This window comes from Notolabrus celidotus, chromosome 11 (assembly GCF_009762535.1).
Source record: "Notolabrus celidotus isolate fNotCel1 chromosome 11, fNotCel1.pri, whole genome shotgun sequence".
NCBI lineage: Eukaryota > Metazoa > Chordata > Actinopteri > Labriformes > Labridae > Notolabrus > Notolabrus celidotus.
In genome coordinates, this window is record NC_048282.1 from 16,370,912 (window position 1) to 16,396,421 (window position 25,510).

Sequence of the window (25,510 nt, forward strand, 5' to 3'; positions counted from 1 at the left end):
AGAGAGGACTGTAGAGGGTAAGAGGAAGGGCTGAAAGGAAGCAGAGAAAAGAAAAATATACAGAAACAGACAGAAAAACAGACTCACCACTTCAGCCAAGGCAGAGATAACCTTTCCTAAGGTAGTGAGAGATTTGTTGATGTTTGCTCCCTCCTGCAATCATAAATTAATACAATGTTAATAAGAGCTGTCAAGGTTATACTACTCAAACATTCCATAATGCGTATATCAGGAAGTGTACAAATAGGAGTCTTACCTTTAGCCGGGTACCTTTAGCTCCGGTGGAATCTGCTCGCTCACTTCCAGCCAAGTCTACCAGACTAATTTTACTGACCTGAAGAGGAAGTTAATGCATTTTAGATGCAACAAGGATATGAATAACTCCCATGCAAGCAATAACAGTCTAAGAGAATCTGAGGGGATTACTGAAACAATGACAACACTGACTTCCAATCGCAAAGATTATGTTTTCAAAAATGTAGTTAAATAGAACTATCCCAAGCATTTCTAGTGTAATGCAGCTTGGCAGTGAAACTGATGGAGTCACTATTTACAATGGGTGCTGTGTTTACAATAACACAGTGGGCTTTGTTCCTCAGCATTTAAGAGGAAATGCTAAAAGTCAAATCCTAAAATGGCTCTTTTTCTTTTTCCTTCTCATTAACCGAGAGGCCTATTGGGGACTAGTTAGCTAAACAAAATCTCAGTTAGTTCAAAGAAATTTAGCAGTTTTTAGAAAATCTTTGGGCAATAGAGTAAATAATAAATTAACAACAATGTTAAGCATGAAGGATTAATTTTAAGAAGAAGAGGGGGTCCCATCTTTCCAGTCTCTGACCTTTTCTGTGGAGAGGTCTGTTTCGCTGTCATGCTTCTTCTGTGTGAAGACGATGGTAAAAACAGCATGTGACCTGCTGCTGGTCTCGTTCATGTTGGTGGCAGCCACAGTTCTGTAGGTTAGCACACACAGACACGGTGAAGAATAACAGAGAAGGTGAGGAGGATGTATCACATTTTTCCTTTCCTAAAATACTCTGTGTTATTAATTCTACATTTGAAGCCACACATTACTGTGGCTTTCACCACTGGGTTTTATGCCTATTAGAGTGAATTCAGTCGAAGGGATTACTTTGTACGGCGTAGGTGGATAATGCTATGAGGACACCAAATACAAATACACAAGGCACACTTAGAGGGACAGCCACCGGGGAGATATGGCTGTTCACGCCATGTTCTAGAAATAAGCCTTCTGAGTCAGCAGAGGAAGATTAAGGCAGGGTTCACTCCTCCCCACAGTAGCTCTCGTGACACTCACACACTTAAACAGAACAAACTCACACAGAGGCACCACATGGCTTCATTTCAAATTGAAATACTCGCTAACTAATAGGAGACTTCTTACTATGAAAACTCTCAAATATCCAGGTCGAGCTGGAATTATTACTGTTTCATGAAGTCTTAGCCACAAGGTTCTTATGCAAACAACGTGATGCTCTTTGATCAACACTGATGACCAAGCTGTAAAATCTGTGATAAGAATTTTTCCTGATAGCAAATTGTTTTAGCTTATTGTTCTACAGACTTGGATTATCACATTCTCACAGCTATAATCACCACTATATCCCCCTTTCCATGCTGTGGCCTCAGCCTGATCCTTCACCTCAGCTTACCTGGCTTTGTTGCCTGCATCCATCAGGTCAGCGATGTCTGTGTAGGAGGTAACAGCTAGCTTGGAAAGGTCCTCCACATAGGGGCCCAGTAGCGGGTGCTCTCGCACTCGTAGATTCCCTTTGTTTTTCGGGTTGAGCAAATCTCGCACCCGCTCACAGTAGATCTCCATGTAACTGACCTAGAAACAGTTATAATTATCAGTTCAGGTGCCCAAGGTAAACATCATAATGCATGTCCTAATAATGCACATGTGTACTGTGGTACATTTTGTATCCTCCCTGTATTTTCTGTTATTGTTGATCCACATGAAAACAGTATGCAGTTCTGAGACTTTCATTTGTGAACAGAGTGCTGAGGAAACCAAGAGAGTCTGAAGGTTCAGTCAATGTGTGATTGATGTCTGACTTTTACCTGATTCACTGTCAGGAGAAGGTTAGCATTGGTTCATTAGAGGCAGGCCAACACAAGAGTCAGAGGTGAGGGATGAGAATGGGGATTACAGCTGCCTAAGCAGTCTGAGACTCACCTCCACTGAGTAGGAGAGCTGCTCTTTGTTGTTGTCCTCATTGATTTTATCAAATAGATCTTCACAGAGCTGAGAGGAAGAGAAAGAAGATGTTTAGTGCAAATTAACAGCGTGTGAAAAAGAGGGAGAAGGGAAGATAATTGGGTTTTGTGGACCTCCTTTATAACAACACTTTGCTTACCATTCTAAATAACATTATTATTAGATGACTTTATGATTACAATGTACTGTATTTAAAGCTGGAAATAAAGATCACTTTTTCTGATCAAGATTCTTTATTTATTTATTTTCTTTTTTCAGTATGTGATGATTTAAATATGTAAGCCTGGATACAAGTTTATGTGAGAGATTATTTACTTTAAGCTAATTTACATTTCTTCACTGATTTATCGCCACCCTGAAGGGGTACATGGATATGTACGTGCACAGATATATGTTTCTAAATGTTTACTTGTAAGCGAGGGTGTATAAATATATATAGATGTATACAACAATGATCCTATTTGTTTACCAATCCTGGCACACTACCTTTATTCACAATGGCATTGCCAAGCTTTGAATTTTCTTTTACAAAATATTTATTTCTCTCACCACTACTATCACCTCATTTTATCAAAATGTTTAGACAAATGTCTTATACCTGTTTTATGTATCTCTTTACTTTATCTCTTTACTTTTTTTAAGTTGGAAATAAGGTGAAAGACTATATTTTGACCACATTTTAGTGAGTAAGTGAAGAGATAATATTCCTGGGATAACTGTAAATAGTCCACCATGGCACCTTGTGTACATTCATATTGATCACGCAGTATTGTGTTATGGCATCAGGAAACATGAGAGATAAACACCAAGCTAGAGCTCTACAAATATACACACACAGACGTATACACATGCTCCCATAGGTCATAGTGATCCTGTCTCCGTCACGACTGTTACTACCTCCAGCACAGCGGTAGGATCACTCGTTCCCTTCATAAATATTGTGCTTTTAACTGGCAGTTAAAAAGGGGCAAAAGTTTGGCGTCATCAGCATAGAGGTTAACAAAACACCTTTAACATTAGCTGTCATATCAGAGGTAAAGAGGTTAAGATGTAGCCATTAAAGGCAAGGAAAAAACTGACTGCACATGACTAAAGGATCCTCAGATCCTGATCTTGTTTTAAAGAAAGTGCCTGATGGGAAGATTCAGGGGATTTAATTAACATTCTTAGCAAACAGGTAGCATTGGGTAGTGAGGAAAGTCTGTCTGGGATATGTTAATCGAATGGGTGCATTAAAGAACAAACCATGGGAATGATTCCCTCTTGTCCCTCCTCCTGCTTGCCCATCATGGTGTATGATTTGCCAGCTCCAGTCTGACCATAGGCAAAAATGCAGACGTTGTATCCCTCAAAAGCATGCTGCAGCATTTCTTTGCCGATGTCATTGAACACAAGGTTCTGTGATGCAAAGCTGGGGTCCTCTGGCTGTGGAAAAGACAGAGTCATGAGTTTGAATGCACAAAATGTAAAAAGACACAGTATTTAAAGTTGACTGCATGTTTTGTTCAATTATCAGAGAGAACAGGAGGTAGCATTAAACTTACTGTAGTGTGTGACCAGTAAGAGTAATCAAAACTGAAGGTCTTTGCTGGTTCCTTTGGGGCTTTGGGGTTGGAAATAACTGTGGGGAAAGAACAAAATTAGTATGTGGTTGATAACATCTGGTTCAATTTGAGTCACAAGTTCAGGACTTTATTCACACTGTAGTTCTTCTGATACTTAAAAGTTATATTATGTTAGAAATATATTAATTATCATATCCTGGCGTGCAAATAATGTGTCTTCTATGATCCTGTTCCTCAAACAGAGTGCTGCTTACAGTGATGCATTTGGAACTGGAAGTCACATGAACCAGTGACAGTTTAGGGGCCTTATGCACTTTTAGGAAGTGCAACTTTTGAGTCTCTTTTTCCCCCTAAAACAGCACAGTCTTGATTTATAATGTAAACTGCTGATGCAAAAACAGACAAACTACAGAGATAGAGTTATAACAGATACATCTACTCCCACTTTACCACAGTCATCTGTTCTTTCTGCATGACACAATATTTCTGCCCCACCAGGGCATTCCTAACAGCCACACAGACATCTCTTAATGAACAAGAATCTGCAGCCACGCCTGGCATGTCATCCCTCTCAACCATGCTCGCTGGTACCCCTGGGACCTGTGTGGAAGCTTTCTACACTGTGCACTGCATATGTGACAGAAAGAGAGCAGGAGACTATGAATTCACTGTTTGTAGATATTCTATGCATCAGTTCTCTAAGACATAACTGCACTTTTATTGGCTAAAGCTGCTTTGTGACAGAGCAAATTCAGAGTTTGCTCAGGCTGCACAGAAAAATGTGTACCTCTACTGTCAGAACTGAGGGGGGAGGTGAAGAAAAGGGAGCATTTAACGGGCTAGGGGGGGAAAAAAGGGTTTGAGAGACAGAAAGTAACTGGTGTGCTCAATGGCCTAGCAACAATCCAAACAGAGACACAATAGAAACCAGAACAAAAGGAAAAACTCTGAATCCACATCCCATAAGGGAATCTACCTTTAGGTTATCAACACTGTAAGCAAATCAAAGCGTTTGTCTCAAAGCTGCTAACAGCTCTGTTTCATGCAAATGATAATTTTGCTAATGGACATATTAATCCAGGCCTGGCTCCTTGACTTGAGGGTGCTTGTGAGCCACTTGCGTCAAGATTTCGCCAAAGAGTGCCTTTTGCATTCAGAGGACTTCAGCACACTTATCAATAATGCAGAAGATGAGGAGAGACAGGGATTGCATATCGCCCTCCACAGGTCACATGCTGACAGAAAAGCACAGCATGTCCTCTGAAAACCAGGACTCAAACGGCTTCATGATGAATGTGTAATGATCGTAACAGCTGCTACTGCAATGAATCTAATGTAGCTGTAGCCTAGCACAGGTGAAAACAATGCATTTGTTGGTAGACATACAATCTTCAGACACGTTAAAGGTGCACAGCCGGAGCAGGGGCTTCCATATTGGGCACTGGAAGAGGATACAGTGAGACAGGTGGCTAAATAAAGCCAAATGTCACCTTTGACCTGCCTCTAAAGGGAAACTGGAGCCAAGGTATGAAGAAACGAAGAGGGATTTAGGTTACCAGTGCTCCTATTCCCCTTTCCTGGAACAATCTACAGAGGCTATTCATGAAAGGGCAGCCTAATTCAGAGTCATACAGTGTAAAAGAGGCAACTCGGCAGTAAAAACAGCAGGATGAAGAGAGAGAGCCACGTGTTGGGCATTATGAAGGTGGGATACCCGTGACAGGTCAGCAGACTGCTGAGTGATAAAACATGACTTTTTTCAGAGTCACAGCTGTGCTCTGTCAAGACATGCAATGTTTCAAGCTTTCTAACCTGTCTGTCAGCTTCAACGTATCGTCCTGCAAGGCTTTCATAAGTAACAGAAGTGAATGTGGTGGTGTGACGATATATCAATACACAGAACAGCTATATGTTAGCAGCCTGTGGGAGACGGCCTAAATCTCCTTAAGGTGAATCATGCTTGTGTCGTGGCATGATGCCTCATTCGTTTGCCCACTCTGTTGCTCTCAGAACAGATCGTTGCATCACCCGTGAGGTCTGGTCAGTGCGTCATGAGAGTGGGGCTCATGACGGAGCATTGCAGACATTTAAAGATAAAGATGGAGAGAGGAGAAAAGTCTGTGATGGTTCTGTGTGAATGGTGTCATTAGTACCTGTCATGTTGCCTCTCAGTGTACATTTCACTACAGTGTCACCTCACACATGTCAAACATAGCACCCTAATGTTAAAGAGTGAGTGGTGAGGTGCATCTTAATCCCTGCCATCTGTCATGTAGTTAGTCAGACTGATAGGAATGCCCTATTTCTTCAAACATGACTCACACACTTTGTCTCAATCCAGTGCGTCACTTGATTCACTTTGTAAACCTGCTCCTGAACATCACAGCTACAAATCAAACCAACATGAGTGCTGGTGCACAGAGGGGTCACCAGGAATTCTGGGCCCCCTAAAAAGACATCTCAGTGGGCCCCATCACCACAGCCAACCCTACAAAATATAACATTGCTGCTATGATACTGATTTATTTGCATTAAACAAAAATATATGCTTAAAACTATCCTGGTTAACTGACTCAAATCTAAGCTACATATCAGTATTATTATTTTTACAATTTCTCCAAATGTAACTGACCTTCAGACTGTCCACCTCTTTAAACAAGATTATTTGAAGCCAAGTGACTTGTTGAATAACAACAAGGGGGCATTATTTGGTATAATCTAACCTCATGAAGTCAAATAAAACTCTAAAAACACACAGTTTACTTTCAATCAGATTCAGCCACACTTGATGCAATGAAAATCTGACAGTTCCCCACTTTAGGCATGAGACGCGTTTCTCACAGAGCCAATTCTTTAACTGTGCAGTTGTGCCCATCTTTCTTTTGAAACAACGCTGTTAAAAGCTGTTTTCCCTCAACTTGCTTTCTTTCTTTTGCCTTTTTCTCCTTTTCTTTTTTGAAACCCCGACTTGGCTTTTGGGGGGGAGACATGTTGTTGCAGCATCACTCTTTCTTCACTTGACTGACCGCCAGTCAACAGGAACGGGACGGACTAAACCATTCTATGCAATCGGAAGGGGTGGGCGGCTTTGAGAGAGACTCCTCTTTTTTCCAGAATTCTGAATGTTTGTTTATTTATTCAGACAATTTGAGTTATTTTATTGCAGTTATAACAAAAAAAAAAAGAAAAGCATAGTAGAAAACACATTTTATTTCAGGCCCATTAAGGCCCCCCTCCCCACCTGGGCCCTAGGTAGTCAGTCCCACTTTTCCCTCCACTACGACGCCCCTGCTGGTGCATAGTAATAGCCACTAACGAAGATGTCAATGAGGAATTCCTTCACTTTCCATTTATACCTCATATTCCCACCAAAGTCGCATCCCAGACTTAAAATGGCAGACACGCATTCTGCTGCTTAATAAACGTCATCACTCTGACTTTCTCAACCATGGCAACAGGTATAGGACTAGATTCTGGTTGCCATAACAACCTCAACTTGGCACAGACAGGGAGGATGTGGCACATTGCGTTCTGTTTTCTCCCTGCTCAAGCATCCCTATTACTAGACTGTAGAAACTCCTCACAGCTATTTAAATGCAGGTTTATGGTCCATTACAGATTAATGAAATGGTGATTTCAGGATTCTAATCCTGTAGATATGTGAAAGCCATAGTAGGAAAAGCTCAGGGATTTGTAACTAAGACATTAAGCTACTTAACATGTCAGACGCCATAAGAAATTACAGAGAATACTTTCACTAGAAGAACATCTATAGGCCTACTGGAATATTCTATAATCTGAACACTCAATAACAATAATAGCTTCATGAAGTACAAAAGAAGAACATTTTATCCTTTAGAGTATTAAAGGATGTCACAATACCATAAAGCAGGCATATACCTTAACCACACACACATGACAAATGAGGCTCAATGCTTTTCAGACAGTGGACTAGGGCTGGGCGATAATTCCATAACAATAATTTTAGTGATATAATTTTTCTCAATATAAATATAACAAATATTCAATAAAAGTTTGATATATTTGAACCGGTATTTACACCCCCTGCCAACCACTGGAAAAGGAGGAGCCTTAAATGCTAGTTGCCACCCAACATTAGACAGAAGAAGAAGACGGCATTGAACAGCTAATTATGTTGCATGGTGATAGGAAGGCAGGGCTTAAAGATGTCCGTAGCGGAATGTAAACAGAGCTGACACAAGCGACAGTGACACAGAAGAAAGCTTACATATCTTAGTTAGCACTATCAGAAATGATGGATTCAAGAAGCTTTATTTTTTCCTTTTAAGTTATATTTTTGGCCTTTTTTGCCTTTATTTGATAGGACAGCTGAAGAGAGACAGGAAATGTGGGGAGTAGAGAGCGGGGGAAGGCATGCAGGAAATGGTTGACCGGCATGGAATCGAACCGGCGACCCCTGCGGCGATGACTGTAGCCTCTGAATGGAGGGCGCCTAGACAGCTAGGCCACCAGCGCCCCGATTCAAGAAGCTTATCAGAAAACTAAATACAGATACAAGCCAACAAACTGTCTGGTTTCTGCCTTTGAGTTTTAATTAAATAATGATTTGATATATCATGATAATTATCGATATCAACTGACATGAAATATTTTATCGTGATAATATCATTTTCAATATTGCCCAGCTCTACTGTGGACTTCATAAACAGCATCACAGGAATTATTCAGGAGACTTACAGTCAGGAAGGGCTCACTCTCTCTGTGAGACACGCCAGCAATAAATACAGGAAGAGTTTGAAATCTGACCTGGATTTGAATCAAAGTCTCTATCATACATCTGTTTTGTTTGGATAACTTTATTCCGTTTCCTTATGCACAACAAAGCAGACTTTATGAATACGTACAAGACCCATCCCACGCCAGACTACCCTGGCTTTGCATTATTCACAATCAAGGCTCAGAAGACGATCATAGACGTTTCTGAACTGCTACTTAGCCCAGATTATTTTCATACACATCTAATGTCTTTTATTTTTTTCAATTATAAGCATTTAAGCTGATCCATAATGATCCTGTTATTTTGTTTCAGGTTTTTCAGTTTCAGTCAAAAGTGATAAAAAAAAGATTAAAGTAAGAAGAAATATTCAGGAATTCTGTTTATGACACAACAAAAGCTTCAGGGTGGCATATGGGTGTCTATTAAATACTCATTCATCCAAACCGCTATCATGGCTCTGCTTCATCAGTCCATGTTCAGCAGAATATTAGCCTGATTGGATGTTGGTCCTCCATGGGAGCTCTCCATTTCAAGGCAGGGTGGGTACCAGTTAACTAACCACATCCTGCTATCTGAAGAACATCACTCAGCTGGTCGTAGCCGGCAGACATTTTGTGCTCCAGCGTTCAACATGGGGCCCATAATCCAGCCAGGAAAGCAAGGAGACCCCCTCAGTAATGAGGCTGTTAGACTGTCTCTGAGCACCAGATGGGGACTAAAAGCCAATCCCATTCACCTGAGACCAACAGGAAAACAAGGGCCAAAATGGCGCTACATGTCTGTCTGCCTCTCTCGCTCTCTCTCTTCTAGGTATTCTCTAAGGGCTGGTGAGCTGTTCTAGCTGATCGATGCCTGTCTGAGATCACAGGAAGGGGATCGTGCATTAAGCAAATGTGTAATATATGGAAGAAAACTAACATAAGCTCCTGAAGGAAGTCAGGCATTCAGAGAGAAAAAGATCTGTACAGAAATAAAATGACCACATGTGCTTATTTCAGAAAGACTGAGGAATTGTAAAAGTATCCCCGGGGTGCGTGTGCATTTAGGCAGAGGTGTGATGATGTTCACTTCTGATTGTATGATCTCAATCATTACATTCACATCATTTAACTCACTCACATGGTTACACAGTTTAACCATTACATCAGAAGACTGTGATTTTGTGATAATGTAGTCATGACGTAAGTGATTACATTTGGTTAGACAAAGAACCATAGCAACTATAAAAACACATATAATTCAATAATCATCTGCAATGGTTGTGTAAGACAGAAGTTTTCAATCTAAGTTCAGACCAGACCAGCTCCTCATCAATGTTTTGGTTGAAGTAAAGCAGGAGTTTAATTCTGCCTAAGAGTCAGTGAGTTAGCTGTGTGTTACAACATGACTGACATAACTTTAGAATGGTTACATATACAGGTGTTTCAATTGAAGGTTGATTAATGTGACTGTGTTACATATACAGGTGTTTCATATTAAGGTTGATTATTACCCAGCTCACTTACTGATCTTCCGGCTGTGTACGAAGCTTAATTCTGATTGGTCAAACCCCCTTGACAACCCCTTGATGGCGGTTGTTAACATTCACTAACATGAGCAACACCAGAGACAAACTGATTGCACGTCACGTCAAATCAATCCGCGGAAAAAAGTTCCGGCACATTTAGCTTCTGCTAATTGACACCATAGACCGTATGGTGAGGTAAAACCGTTAGCATGCTAAGTCGGCAGGCTATGGATGTTTACATATTGGATCCTGTCCAGCAATATTAGCAATGGCAGCGGAGCAGGTTAGAGACACTTTACGTTACCGGTATCAACAAAGAAACTTAAACCATACCAGCAGCAGGGTTCAAAGTTGTGATATTTGCCGCGTTTAGTCTTAAAGGTGAGTGAACTGCAGAGCTCAGAGAAGAAGGAGAGCTGAATGAGGACAGTTTCATGTTAAATCCACCGCAACAAGCAGATAAGAATCGCTGGGACCGCTGGGACCATTTTTTTTAAAAACTGTACATAAATCACTTTAAATTGATAAAGTCATCTTTAAATCGATGTTTTTTGACAAGTTTGTATTTTAAGTTAGTAGTCGGGTAATAAGCGGAATAATGTATGATTAGCAGGTTGTTATGGAAAAAAGAATCCCAACAGGGTGAGACAAGACCCTGACGTGAAATGGGGTCCTGCTAACCACACATTATCCCTTACTTAATGCCACTGTTACATATACAGGTGTTTTATATGAAGGTTGATTAATGCCACTGTGTTACATTTACAGGTGTTTCATATGAAGGTCGATTAATGCCACTGTGTGCTCATCAAAGAAGTATCCATTTAAAAGTGTTGTTTCTGTTGTTTGGAGTCACACGGACTGATCACAGCTGTTCATAGGAGTTAATGTTGCAGGTTTTCCATATGCCCAAAAATGTGTGATGTTGTAAGATAAACATTGACAATGTTCACTGTATCTACAGGACTTAGATGTTGGCTAACAGCCCAATTGTGTGTGCCTTTTAATAAAACCCCAACAAGAGTGACATCAACGCTATCACAGTGTGAATGCTTTTTCTTTACAATATCATCAAGGCACATTATTTGTGTGAGTGTGAAGCACAGCAGCTGCCAGCCTGAGCTGAAAATTTGAGCCACACCACAGACACGTTAGCATGGTTGTTAAATATTAAACAGGGAGCATATAGGTTAGATGAGGCACATTCTGAGGTGGCCTGAGAAACACTCCGCCTGTTGTATCCCGTATCTATGGAACAGTGTGTGTGATGGCTCAGTTGCCCGGGCTGCAGCACAGGTGACAGAGTTGTCACTGGATGCAGCTCAAAGCTGAGGGCTAAAAGTAGTGTGTGAGCACTGCTGCGCACATTTGACAAACAGCTGAGCCTGCTGCAGCCACAACACAGGACATACAACATCTCCAAAACAGAAACCAACATGCAGTATCTCCATTATCCCTTTGGACACGTTGAACTTTTGCGTCTGGTCGGGAAGATGCCTTGTGGCCTCTAATTTAAAATTAACAACAGAGCAATTCAATACAGCTCTTTTGAGAGCTCCTGCCAAAATACCCTTGGAAATTTCTGGGCTGGCAGATGAGTTTGTCTAGTCAGGAGAAGTGAGGCTTCAAAATTAGACTCCATATTACAGCGATGGACCCGGACAAACAGACCAGAGACCAGAACTTCCTATTACTGATATGATTAACCGCTACATCAGAGTAATTAGTTTAACTGTAATGAGGGCCACTGTGTTCCTACTAACAAATCTTCTGTTTCTGCTAAGAAGGCCGATCACGTCATTTTTGTCTTCCTACTGGGCAGAGACGAGAGGGGGGGGGGGCACAGGAAGACACCAGAACAATGCACTGAATGCAGGGTATTGCAAGTGACAACAGAGCTTGCAAAACACATTAGGTAATCTGTTATGACAAGGCTTAATGTGTCCAGTCCCCTCAATCACAAAGACCCTTTTCACACAGCCTGAACCCCTCTCTCCTTTTAATGAAAAGTGAGCGCTGCGTTAAGTCAAAGGGGAACTTTCAAAGTTTTTGACGTTAAGTTTTTGAAGTCAGCAAAAAAGTGAAACTGCATTTTAAAATAAGACCCAACGCTATTTACTATGTACGTTAAGTTACATAAGTAAACAGAGAGAGAGAGAGTAGACCAAACATAACTGGCCGCATATAAAATGTAAATGTTCAAAGTGTTTGCTGTGTGTTTTTGTTGATTGCTACTGTTCTATAAAGCACTTTGAGGTGCTCTTGTATGAATGGTGCTTTATAAATACACTTGCCTTGCCTTGCCTAAAATTACATTGAGTGTGTTACAGAAAAACCTCCACCAGGCTATTGTATTAAAAAAATGCAACACCTCAGAGACATTTCAAATGAATATGGAAGCAGTGTTTGCTTGTTTTCAGAAACATGGGTCATTAAGGGAATCTGGCTCATGTAGAAAAACAGATTACATGTTAACAAGCGGTAAAATATAAAACTTAAACATGCATTCCTCAGCATTCAGATTTAGCACCATTTTTGAGAGTAGCTGAGATGACTGAACAGTGAAAGACAATGGCTGTTTTCGAAACCGCCTACTGTACTAGCAGTACGTACTGATTCGGCCAAAATTCAGTCTGTAGTATGTAGTATAGAGGTGAGTATTGCCAAGAACCTCACAATATAATATGCATCATGATACTTGGGTCACAATACGATAGTATCACGATATATCACGATATCACAATATTGTGATATATTGCGATATTCTACACAGTTAACTAAGAAAAAGTAGGGATGGTGTATATGTAAATCACACAATATTACTCAAAATTGAAAGGACAAATAAAGTCAAAACTATTTGATTGAAAACAACTTTTTCCACTTTATTGTTTTTGAATACTGAAGTTGTATTTTAGTTCCAACTCGGCTAAAATGTGAATTTTTATTATCACAAAAATATCAATATTAAGAGTTGAAATATCGATATCATATTGGCGGTCAAAGTATCGCGATATATTGCTGTATTGATATTTTTTACACCTCTAATGTAGTATGTGAACAAGAGCAAAATCTGCAGTATGCTAAAACTCCCCGGATGTCTACTGATTCGGGAAAATTTCCCAGTCTTCCTCGCGTACTTTTTCCCACAAAGCATAGCGCTCGTTCCGCCTTTTTTTTCTCTTCTTATTTTTTTGACAGGGGAAATCAGTTTTTAGGTGCTATGAAAATTATGAAATTCCATATAAACCACTTCCTAACTTTTTAATTCATAAGTGGATGCTAAAGAAGCAGTTTCTCTATCAGCTTGGCCGTTGTTTACTTCCGCTTTCCGAAACCTGAAATTCAGTGACGTCTGGCTCAGCTTACTGCAACACAGATCCAACAGAACAGTCGTACTACATACTAAATTCAAACACAGTATGTAGTAGGCAGTACCTACCACCTACTACATTCATAGGTAGCATGTAGCAGGCCGTTTCAAAAACAGCCATTGTCATGGGAGAGCCTGCGGTGCCATTCAGTCTTATGATGCACATACATTTGAGAAGATTTCTCTCCTCACCCCAATAAAGAGAGCTGGTTCACTCAGATCAGTTGATCTAATTTTAACAGTAATTAATTATCTTTTTCAGGAAGTGTTGTTTGACTAACTCCATACTAGAGAGTAAAGAAGAAAAAAAATCAAAATGTCTTTAGGTGGGGTTTTCAGTGTAGCTAGAAAGCAGTGGGAAAGGGTGCAGTTCTGCCCTATGTGCCAGCTGTTCCAGCTCTGACTACTGTCTATTTATACAGCAGCAGATGGCAGCTAGTGCTTTGCATGCCGACAGACTGTCAGTGACAGGAAGGAATGGACAGATTTCAGCCGCCCAACCTTTCCGCCGAACTCATCGCCAAACCATACATTGCTTCCAGCCCGCAGACACTGATGAGGGCTGCGAGTACAGTTTGATATTAGCAGCTCACGCGGGCTCACCGAGTCCGGGATAACAGTGACTAAAGAGAGGCTTCTAGAAACCACCAGACACAGAGAACATGCTAAGCCAGCAGGACTCCATTCAGAAGCTGAACAAACAGACAACCACAACAAAGAGAGAGGGGTATCAGTGCCGCCTCTCAGGTGATGACACGGGGGGGTTAAATCCACAAGGGACACGGAGCTGGAATGAAATCAGAGTCTGAGCAGCAATAATTATCCAAATTACATGCCGGTGGCTCTAAAGTGTAATGCCTGGAGTGTACAACCTGAGTGTGTAAACATCCCATAACTTGTGAAACCTGTACAGTGTGTTGTTTGCACCCTAATGTTAACATTTACAGAATGATACAGGATCATTGTACAGGGATTTCAGCTGTTTTCACAGCTCGGAGGCAGTGCTTCTCGTGGATCAGGTCCAAAGAGGATATTCTCCTCTTTGCAGGTGCTGCCTCAAAAGGTCAGAGGTCTGTCCAAACACATCCTGTGTCTTGGAAGGCCACGCTTAAAAATTCAAAGCTTTAGACGAGTCTGCTATTTTGAGGTTTATAAATAGCACTTCATTTGTGAACAACTGAAACTTGCATGAGTCAGACTTTTCACAATGGACTTAAGGAAGCTGATGTGTATTAAGAAAGCAAAACTAAAAGGGTTTAAGACAAAGCATTCTTGCAACAATATACATTGAAAAAGTGCGAAACTTGTTGTCAAAATATGGAACTAACTCTTCTTCTCAGCTTAACTTTGGTAAATGTTATTAATCTCAAGATTCTGGTTGGGTGTTTCCAAGGTAATTAGTGGGATATTTAAAACAAAAGTTAAAAAAGACTCGGGTGTTTTTCTCCTGGGCCTTCCCTCCAAGGAACGACACCTCCCTGCATTACACTTCAAACTTCTTGAGAAGGTCCTTTTAATTGCTCGAAAATGCATCCTGTACAATTGGATTAAAGACTCTACACCAAGTTTTACCCTCTGGTACAGGGAGATTTTTAACACCCTCCCTCATGAAAGACTACATGCTGTTATAGAAGGAAACAATGAGCAGTTCTTAAAGGTTTGGTCACCATTCATAGACTACCTTTAGACCTAAAGAAACTACTTCTGAGAGGAAGGCACTTTTCTGAGTGGAAGACCCCACTTACAACCCCAATAGTGGGACACACAACGTGACATGGCTTCTGATGACTGGTTACCCTAAACTCACATGTGGACTGGAAACAACATTTTACTTTATCTTATATTATCTGTGAACATATCTGTTCAATGTCTATTTAGATTCAATTCCATGTTTGTTTGCTTTTTTTTTTTTTTTCTACTTGCTTATTTATTTTAACATTTTATTTTTATCTACGTATTTATATTATTTATTTAATTTTGTTAGTATTGTCATTGTAATTGTTAGTACTATTATGTTATGTAGTCAATTTTCTATGTTTGTATTGGATGTACTGTATAGCTGTTTTGGGTGGGGGGTATTGTGCACAGTTTTCTGTATTGTAATTTTCTTTGTTTAAACTCAATAAAAAGTTATAAAAAAACAAACAAAACTTTGGTGAATATTTGATGATAGTACTAATGAATATGCACTAGTCATGAGAACAAAATGCAATGCAACTATTTAACACTGGATTTGCATTACATCAAGCTGTTCATTCAAAACAGTTGCACGTTTGATTTGAATCTTACACCGTGATTAAACTGTGATTAAATTAATCTAAAAATGGCATACAGTCTATCATATGATCCAGGAGGGATCCAGGTTGAGTGCTTGAGTTGGGACCAGACAGTGTAGACCAGGCTGCGTGGAAAAGGGAAATGCAGAGAGCCCCTTACATTCACTGCTCACAACACGCACCCATTTTACAGAGCAGTGACCTGGATTTCCTCGACTTGCTTCCACCCAGAGACCGAAGTCTTGCTTTAAATGCTCTCTGGCTTTATGTAACCATCATGACATCATGAAGACAACTCTAGCACGCTGAGCTGGACAAATCCTAACATAAGGAATCAGAAATGATAAGAAACTGAGGAATCAAGCTTATGTCTGATGTCTGACACAGTTTATCCAGGGTCTTCTCTGTAGAGGATGGACTTGACGTGCATGTGAATGTGAGTGTTTCATGCATGTACTCGTACACTATCATCAGAGTATTTAAACAGCAGAAGAACAGAGAACTTGAATGGTCACATCTTCTGTCCAATAAAGTAAGGGTTTTAAGAACAAAAAGACATAAATTCCCTCCTGCTCATAAATAATACAAAATGAGCATCATGCCACCACCAAGCTCCTCGTGCCCGGACTGCAAAGCCCTTCAGTTTGCCTCTGAATTCAGCCCCCAGACTGTGGGAGGAAACTAAACAATACAGTCTGGAAAGAGAGCTGTTTCAGTCAGGGCACAAAAACTAAAAACCACATTCACTCTCTTGAATGTGGGAAAGTCCAGCTAGTTCACCCAACTTAGGCAGTGAACCAAAGGTAAGAGGGGCAACCAAGGAGTACCATAACTTTAAAACAAACACACCATTATCTGCTGCTAAGTCATTGTTTGTATCACCAAAACAAGGATGAATGGCCCGCTGTGAGCGCAATCAGATTATACAGAATAAGCACGACTTCATCTGACAACTTTGATTCCACAAAGTCGTAATAAAGGATCAATTTAAAGTTAATTAGTGAACATCTATCATTAATTTGCTGGGTGCAGGTAGCATCTTTAGACTTATTTGGGACCTTACTCACTTTGTTGGTGGTTATTTCTTTTTTTTTTTGTCAGAATATTTGTGAGCCAACATCCTCCTTCTGTTGTTTACCCCTCATTATTATTCTTCATATACATCAAAGACAGATCTGTAGGTGAACACACACCCCCCCCCCACTTCCTTTGTTCCCCCTTTTGTCATTCTCACAATCTCTATAACCATCAAACTCTTTTTGATTGTTGTCCCAGCTGTAAACGTGGGACACTTTAGGACTTACCCAGACTTCATTTAACCAGACTAATGTGGCTTTTTGTTTGTTTTGTGAGGACAGGCGGATGTTTACTTTGGCCTTTATTGCTGGTGATGTTACTAACATTAATGGATTTTTCTAGTCTGGATGCCAGAAGCAAATCAAAGCAGAGTTTTCTAGGAACACGTCCTTTGAAGAATCAGTATCTCGTTGCTGCTGTTTTTTATCTGAAGGGTTCTTTGCTGCAAAGAATAAGACTTGAATCAAATTTGAGTTTAGAAATATGCCCTTCATAATCACACACAACATATATTGCTGAATTCAAGCGATATTCTATCAAGACAGTTTTGCTTAATGTCTGAATCAAAGACAGGAACATTTTCAAATGCTACAGAAAGAGGAACTGCTCTGTATCTAATATACTTTATGTTAAATAGGTGCTTATATGAAACGTGTCCCCTTAAATTAAGAACTATACAACACCTGACCTAGAATCAAGTGTAAAATATTTGCCATTTCTTTCCATTTTAGCTCCACTGACTGAGCACCACTTCTCAGCCTCCACCAATATGACTGAAATCCCATCCTCCCCTGCTGGGCTACTGTATGTGATGCTGTCTCACGCTGTCTTACACGTGAATAGTGCTCGTGCACGACTTTCTCTGTCTCTACTGCTGTGGATGCGTTTACATCTCCCCTCCCCCTCTCTTGAGTCAGCTCTGATCGCATCCTCTTCTCTTATAATTTCACATTTTCTGTAAAGGGCTCCCACAGTTTCCTCCTTGCAGGCTGGAGTGAGAAAGTGGTTAAAAAACAAACAAACTATGGGGTGAAGAAAACTTAGACAAGCTGATGTATGGGAGATAGTCATTGATAAAAGGTGGGCAATACTACTTCACATCCCTCACTGTGGAGACAGTGTGCCGTGTGAGATCCTTTGCAATGACAGAAACACACAGACTGGAGAGAGTAATGTGAAAATACATGAAGAGGTGAAAGGTTCATTCTGCTTTTGCTCACTGTTAACGCAGCTCTTATTTAAAGACATCTGAAGACATGATGTCAGCAGGGAAAAACGCCAACAAATTCCTCAGTTATACAGTATGATGGTTACATCACCACTATTGAGTTCTGCCCAGATGTTTGGAGAGGCAAGAGGTGGGAGAGGTGGGAGAGGTATGTTTCTATAAACTTTAAAGTCCTAATTTTAGACATAAGTCACACAGCACAAAAAAATGAGGCGCCAACTTTCTAATGTTTAAATATGGGCATGGTGGAGAGAACAACACCTTAAAGGAGTAGGCGGGAAGAGTTAACATAAGTTGTGGAGTGAAAACCACGTCAGTGACAAAGCTGAAACTGCAATTTAGTGGGAGAGAGCATTCATCACTTTCCCCCTCCGACCTCTGACACATCAAGTGCATTCAGCAGCAGTCAGCTGATCCCTTTGTCTGCAACAACAACATGATGTGGTTTCTCAGTCATTTAAAACTATTATTAATGAAAAGGATTGAGCACCAGTGGAATGGCAAGCATGGCTTTGTGCCTTGTTTCAGTCTGCTATAAAATAATAACGCTGCCATTTCCCTCTAAGCTCAATAAACAGAATCCTAGGAACGGCTGAACAAAAGACCTTTGTCTTAACTCTTTCTACTTTTACTTTCATTATTGCCCTTCACCTCAAATCAAAACTGTGGCGATTGTGTCTTCTGAATGTGACAGATGCTGTTCTGCCGAAGGGTCTCTGGCACATCTTTTCAGGTTTTGCCCTGTACTGCACAACTTCTGGACCTCAATTTTGAGTTTTTTTTTTTGCGAAAGCCTATACTAGAGACATTCAACCCAACCACAACCTGGCCATCTTTGGATGCTCTACAGCAGGGGCTCCCGAAGTGTGGGTCGGGACCCCCTAGGGGGTCATGAGACACAAATGGGGGGTCGTGGGATGTCATCCAGAATGTTTTTTTTTTACTTATCTAAAAATATTTATTTAATTTTGTTTATTTACCTTGTTTTCTTATGTTTATCTTCCTTTTTGTTTGTACTGTTTATTGTTATTATTTCTTTATTGTTGTATTTTTTTGTCTTTAGTTATTTTTTCTTCTCTTTGTTGGTTTTGTATTACTCATATATAATTTGTTAACCTGTGGTGAACAAAAAATACTGAAGAAAATGCAATAAATACAGTTGAATGACAAAAGTTATCTAAAAATAGTACATTTTACCCATTATAGTAAAAAATATCGACAAAAATAGTAGCTAAACTTGACATAAAACCTTGAGAATAGAAAATGTAATGAGTTTTCTGTCTTTCTTTGTTGCCAGATAACTCATAAGTTTAGAGTTAGTGAACAGTTAATTATCAAAAGCATCAGTAGCAGCAGGTTAATTCATAAAGACACAGGAAACACAGACACATGCTCATATAGGTAGGGTCATTTTCTGCAGACCAGCTAAATGAAGCCATATTAAATCACTTTTAGGGACAGTGGGGTCGCAAGTCTTTGGACCTATATTTTGGGGGTCACAGGCTAAAACTTTGGGAACCCCTGCTCTACAGAGACTTTCAAGTGGTCGTATGATATGCAGATTGCTCTTCATTTAGGGATGGTTGTTGCTAAAAAACGTATTCTCCTCATATGAAAGTCTACCTCATCACCCTGCTTCTTGCATTGGCTCAAAGACATGCTGTATGTTTTACAAATGGAAAAATTGTGTCGGCATAAAACCAACACACGGAGTAAATTTGAGAGTTTGGGGACCTTTTTGGCACGATGTAACATTAACCCGTCGTCATAGGAGGGATTGGGGAGCCTAAATTTAAACCTCTTTACACCAAATATTCATGTCACCTTACCTCATTCCTGAGTTCTTACTTTGGTGATAACAATTTTGAAACACTATTTATGTATCTCTATGAACTGGCAGCAATGTTTTTGTTTATTTAGCTGTTTATGTTTGTTTGTTTGTTTATCTTTCTCTCTGCTAATACTTATCTGTACCATTTGTTTGTTAATTAAGTGTGTTTGAATTAGTATTGTATGATGCTCTGTTTTCAACATATTTGACTTTGTAAAATCAAAAAACTATAAATAAAATATTTAAAATAAAACAACAACAAAAAACTGTGGCGATCGTGTAAACATTTACCAACACGCATGGCTACATGGCTACATTCTCATAATCCTTCCCACTACATTGACATACAACAAAACCTTCAGGGATAAATATACAGCAGCATGTCAGGAACTAAGGTAAACTACAGAACACCATGAGTGGGAAAGTAGAAGGAAGAAGTGACATGCCTTTCACTTCTGCAGTCATTCAAAATGTTTTTGAAGCCGAAATTACTGCTCCTGTTGCCTTGACTACCAAAACACAGAAGACAACCACAGAGGATATGACAGCATTAAGTGCGTGAGATTCGTGTCCCCTCCTAGTTACCGTTATTTAATAGTTTCATAGAACGACAAAATGTTCTAAGCGTCAAAGACTCAATAATTCCAAGGAAGCAAAGGCATTGTCGAGATAGACTAAGCTGCTGTTTATTATACAGCTGTTATAATCAGGTGTAATAAAAGTGTCTGAGCTGCTTTTCGCCTCTGGCCTGAAAGTCCCATGATACAGCATGAGCTGATACCAGACACAGACATCTGCCTGTCCTCCCCCCTCATTAGGAGATCAGTCTGGTATGTGTGAGTCTGTTCTGTAAGTAGTGCATGTGGGCAAATGTGGTGTCACTCCAAAACAATCCCAGCATGAGGGCATGAGGAATGTAACACCCCGAGTGGCCGTGTGTAGGTTTGTGCACACCTACAAGGGTCAAGGCGGATTATGGCAGTACGGCTTGGCGATCTGAGGCAAGCCTCCAGATTACTGGTACTAATCAGGTCAAGCAGAATCTATCTGCACAGAGTTCAGCTGCAGGATGACCATCCCTCATCCAAACCCACGATGTCTCCCCCCTTTTGTTCTGAAAGCGCTCCCCTCAATGAGCAGAATCCATTCACATGAGATGGTGTATTGTCGTTCCTGCTTTAGCAACAGCATCCACTTTTGTGTAACTGATACCAGAGCTGAGCTGATTCGTCCCTGCAGGATTTTGTAAGGTCACCATCCACTTATCCCATGCTTATTGGGCACTCAGCAAAATTGTATCTGAAAGGTGAAGGTTTAATTGATATGTTGACCTTTTGTTTGTGCTACCACTCCGTCAGTGTGTTTACCCTTCGCTGAGGGGATAATGTTAGGTAACAATCATGCAGATCTGATAGGAAGGTTTCTTTTGTTAAAGGATGAATACAACCATTCCTTCATCAATGGGAATCTCTTACAGCAGAGAAAGAAATTACCATAAAGGAAACTAGAATTAAATGCTTTATCATATCAAATCTGCTGCTTATACAGTCATGCATGAGATCAAATGCCCATCTTTGGCCATACATACATGAGTAGCTGCCCACAGGCTGAGAGGGGAACATAACGCAGGGGTTACATAACAAGACACAGAACACATCAGGGCCCTAATGAAGGCAGGCTTTGGGTGCCCTGGCGTTATTCAACATTTGGAGCACCAACACTAACTAATGCAATGGCCCATCGCGTCACCCCTTTATAATTACATTAGCTCTGGTATGTTTAAGAACTCCAACTGAAAGAGGCCTTCGCTTGTTTCCAGCCTGCCTGCAGAGGCCTTGGACACATTTCCTGCACCCTGCGTAATCAATTTGCTGCCCCTCTGCCTGTACCCGATCCTTGACAACCCTGCATGCACGGTGAAAGAGGGACAGAGAGAGTGAGAGAGTGAGAGGGAGGGAGACAGCATATCCTGCCCTTGCCCCCAAGCTCTCTATTTCTCTGTGCTGTTGACACACATGCACACAGACACATAATGCCCTTGAGTGAGTTACAACAATAAGGGGAGTGTCAGGGCCTCATACTCACATCTGCCAAACACCTACAAGCTGACCAAGCAAGACCATAATAACATCCAGTTTCTGTGAGGCAGCTTTCAGTCCAGCTAACATGTGGGCCATCACCAAAAATACCAGAGAATAACAGGAATACAAAAAGGTATTGTTTATACTGAGAGCACTGAGAACTCTATGTAATGGATGATTCGGAGTGAAGCTACTTGTTGAATAGTATTGTGAAAAGTACGTTATAAAAGAAACTTGTGCAGTAAAAGTAGTCCGACAAGTTTGTTTGGGGGTTCTAGATACTTTGCTTTTGTAACTCAAAATGCGACTATAAGGCAAGCGGCAACCTCCGGTCTCAAACCATGAATCCAATGCGGAAGTGTTATAAACTGCAATTCATTGAGAATCCACTTGAGGCTGGTTGCAGAAACACCAGAAACCACATACACACCAATTCAAGAAAGACGATCTTTGCAGCAGAAATCCACATATTTACAGCCTGGTTCAAAAAACGGCTTGGCTCTACGTAGCTAATCTCTCTATCGGCACACACTGTACGGGGGGGGGGGGGTTCTTACACGACGGCTCAGAAGATATTAAGATTCTGAGTTTTTGCCCAAATAAGGACATGACTGACTTGACTCCCGGACGGGAACACATAGCTGTTGGCTAGGAGGCTCAAACTCCACCTCTTTACGTCACACTCTGCCTGGTTGAGTTCTGCATTTCCAATATGGCTGCCACCATCGATTGGCTTCAAAACAGCGCTCAGGAACAGATGGGTGACGTCACAGATACTACGTCCATATTTCTACTGTCTACGCTATACGGATATAAATCTGACAAAGGTAAGGTTTTAGCACAACCACACTCTCTTCTTTGTCTCCTAACTGCATTTCACATTTTTCTTTTCACATTTCGCCACTCACTGAAAACAAAAACGTGTATGTTACTAGTCTGACTGTTCTGTTCTACAGTAGAAACATGGCGGCGCAAGATGGCGGCCTCCGTGGAAGGGGATCCACTCCTAATAAAAGGCTCATTCTAAGTTAACGAAACCAAAATGATTTTTATATTCAGGTGACTGTGCACTTCTTCAAACATACTTTTGAATATCATGCTCCATTTCTACCAAGTCTGTTCTGCTAACTGTTGTCAATTACTACACACTGCACCTTTAAACCATGACTAAGTGTTGTCATACATTGAAATGAAACAGACTTTATTTCCTTGACATCTGTTAAAGTGTTCAGACCAGAATGTAAGTTAACTGACTCTGGAAGAAAGTATGCGGGAACCAGGAAACCACTACTGCAGCAAGGTCAGGTTTTTACACTGCATGCCAATTATTCTCAACTGCATGTGTAAATCCAGGTTAGAGCAAATATGTACCATTCAACCTCTCAGCAGCCAAAAAAAGAGAGCATTCTCGGCATACCATCTGCAATGAAGTCCTGATGAAGGGAGAGTATGGCCGCCTGCCAGCCTCCCTTTCTGCTCTGCAATCTGCCCATGTGATAGGAGGTAGAGTAGGCAGTACTGCAGCCTCCTCCTCCTCCTCTGCCTCGCTCACACACTCACTCACTAACCCCCAAAAAACACTGCATATTCCTCTGCAGTTCTGCCACAAACCACGAGTCACCCTCCAGCACCTCCGAGTGACATTGGCATCATGAAAACCCAAGGATATGGAGTAAAAGAAGTAGGGATTTGAAACAAAGCTCGTCTTTGGTAGAGTGTGAGAGATAAAGGGCGAGTGAGCCATAACCGGTAGGGACACTAGATCTTATGGAAGATTCATAAAGGCTTAGTCTAATGAGCCCAATACGACTGACTGACAGAACTCCTGGCAAATAAGAGAGTGAGCTGGAAGAACAGGTTGTTGACAAGCTGCTCCATTAAATGTACTCATGCTACTGTCAGGGAGTTTGTGTTCACCTGCCAGTTGAAATGGGACATACAGCCCAGTCATGAGTAAGGAGGCAGCTAGCACGGCACTTCACAGCACCTGATGACTCACAGTCACAAGAGAGCAGGTTGAATCACAAGACTGCAAACCACATTCAGGTCTACTCCTCTAGCCCTGCTATGTCAATCCTTTTCCTATCTTTTCTCATCTGTTCCACAAATCAAACAACGAGATGTGGCTTCACCACAGATCTCCTTTACTATTTTTTAATTGGATCACAAAAGACTATCCAATTCATCATAACGTGCATGAGTATTTCATTGTCATATGTTCAACACGTTTTCCAAGTTCATAAATTAGACTAATTAGTTTGATTGTAGTGGATATTTTATCTCAGTATATAAAACTTTCCTCAGGCAATTTTAAATGTTGGCGGCTAAACCTCCAAATTAAAGTTCAGAGAAGCATTTTAAGATACAGCTAAAATACAACATTAATATTGGACGTCATACGTTTTTGATGTGTTGACACTGCAAAATATTGACATGTTAAGTTTTTTTATGCTTAATGTCTGAAGGCCTCCAGTTCTTCACTTTCTCTATATATTTTTACTGCAAAATATAAATCAGTCATTCTTGTAAATGATTAACTCCTCACCATAACTTTTACAAACTGTTTGTGTAGACTAAGAGATAACAAAATCATAAACTACAAAGTAACACCACTTTCATTCTGAAACTCCAACTGTGAGATAAACCCTTGATGAATGGGGGGTATGACCAAGCCAGGCTGTGTTTCAACCCCTGGGTCTCCCAGTATGATCCAACTCAGCGTTTCTCACACAGAGTCTCCTTAGGCATGCAGGCCCCTTCAGAGGAGGAGGAATTTCACTCTGTAAGCCTTTTATTCTCTTTCAGGCTGTTTGTCCCCAACCGTCGGCTATTCAGTGTGCTCATTCTACTGTTCTCAGCCAAGACCCCCGATGGAGGACCAAGCAGGAGCATGCGCTCTGTACTAAACTTTCTTCAGCAGAGAGGCCTGCACAAATTCTATATTATATTGACTTTATGCGTGCATGTGTGTGTGTGTGTGTGTGTGTGTGTGTGTGTGTGTGTGTGTGTGTGTGTGTGTGTGTGTGTGTGTGTGTGTGTGTGTGCGCGTGCGTGTATACAAGCAAACTACTTACTTGTAGTGTTCCCTTGCATCTGGATGATACATTTTGAGTCCTTGCTTGTCTCCCTGGTGTTGAAGGGCCGTACACGGACGGCGACTTTTACAGATGCTCCAGACATGTTTGCAGTTTAGACTTGTTTCCCAGTAAGTTACTTTTTATGTTCCTCCTGAAGTAAACACAGAAAAATGGTATGTTTGCATCTGAATTGCATTAAATACACAATACAAATAAAGAAAATCACTTTTTCTTTCTTTTTTTAAATAAGAGCAAAGTGTCACTCAGCAACATCATCCAGACCCCATGATGACAACACTAACACAAACACAATGAAAGCTCCCCCTCCCCAATTTCAGGTCATCACAGCCTACAACAAATATGGCCGACCAAAACCATTAAGCCTATGTATTTTGTAAACAGCAGTCACTCAGATGTAAAACAGTCTAATGTGAAAGCTTCAGTGTAATGGATTCAATGTCTGAATATAAATTATATACAAAATAACCTCCTGACACAAA

The 25,510-nt window shown here is 40.7% G+C and overlaps 1 protein-coding gene across 2 annotated transcripts in view; it reads right to left on the reverse strand.

Annotated features, from left to right (window-relative positions):
• Nucleotides 1-25,510, reverse strand: part of kif1b (kinesin family member 1B) — a 62,505-nt gene that overhangs the window by 35,845 nt on the left and 1,150 nt on the right. For both annotated transcript variants that reach the window (XM_034695289.1, XM_034695290.1), the window contains exons 2-9: nt 25,008-25,161; nt 3,784-3,860; nt 3,485-3,664; nt 2,198-2,266; nt 1,671-1,849; nt 839-950; nt 257-334; nt 88-153 (exon numbers count right to left, since the gene is read on the reverse strand). In XM_034695289.1, coding sequence (XP_034551180.1) covers nt 88-153; nt 257-334; nt 839-950; nt 1,671-1,849; nt 2,198-2,266; nt 3,485-3,664; nt 3,784-3,860; nt 25,008-25,113 — 867 coding nt within the window. In that variant the 5' untranslated portion in view covers nt 25,114-25,161. The remainder of the gene's footprint in view (nt 1-87; nt 154-256; nt 335-838; nt 951-1,670; nt 1,850-2,197; nt 2,267-3,484; nt 3,665-3,783; nt 3,861-25,007; nt 25,162-25,510) is intronic.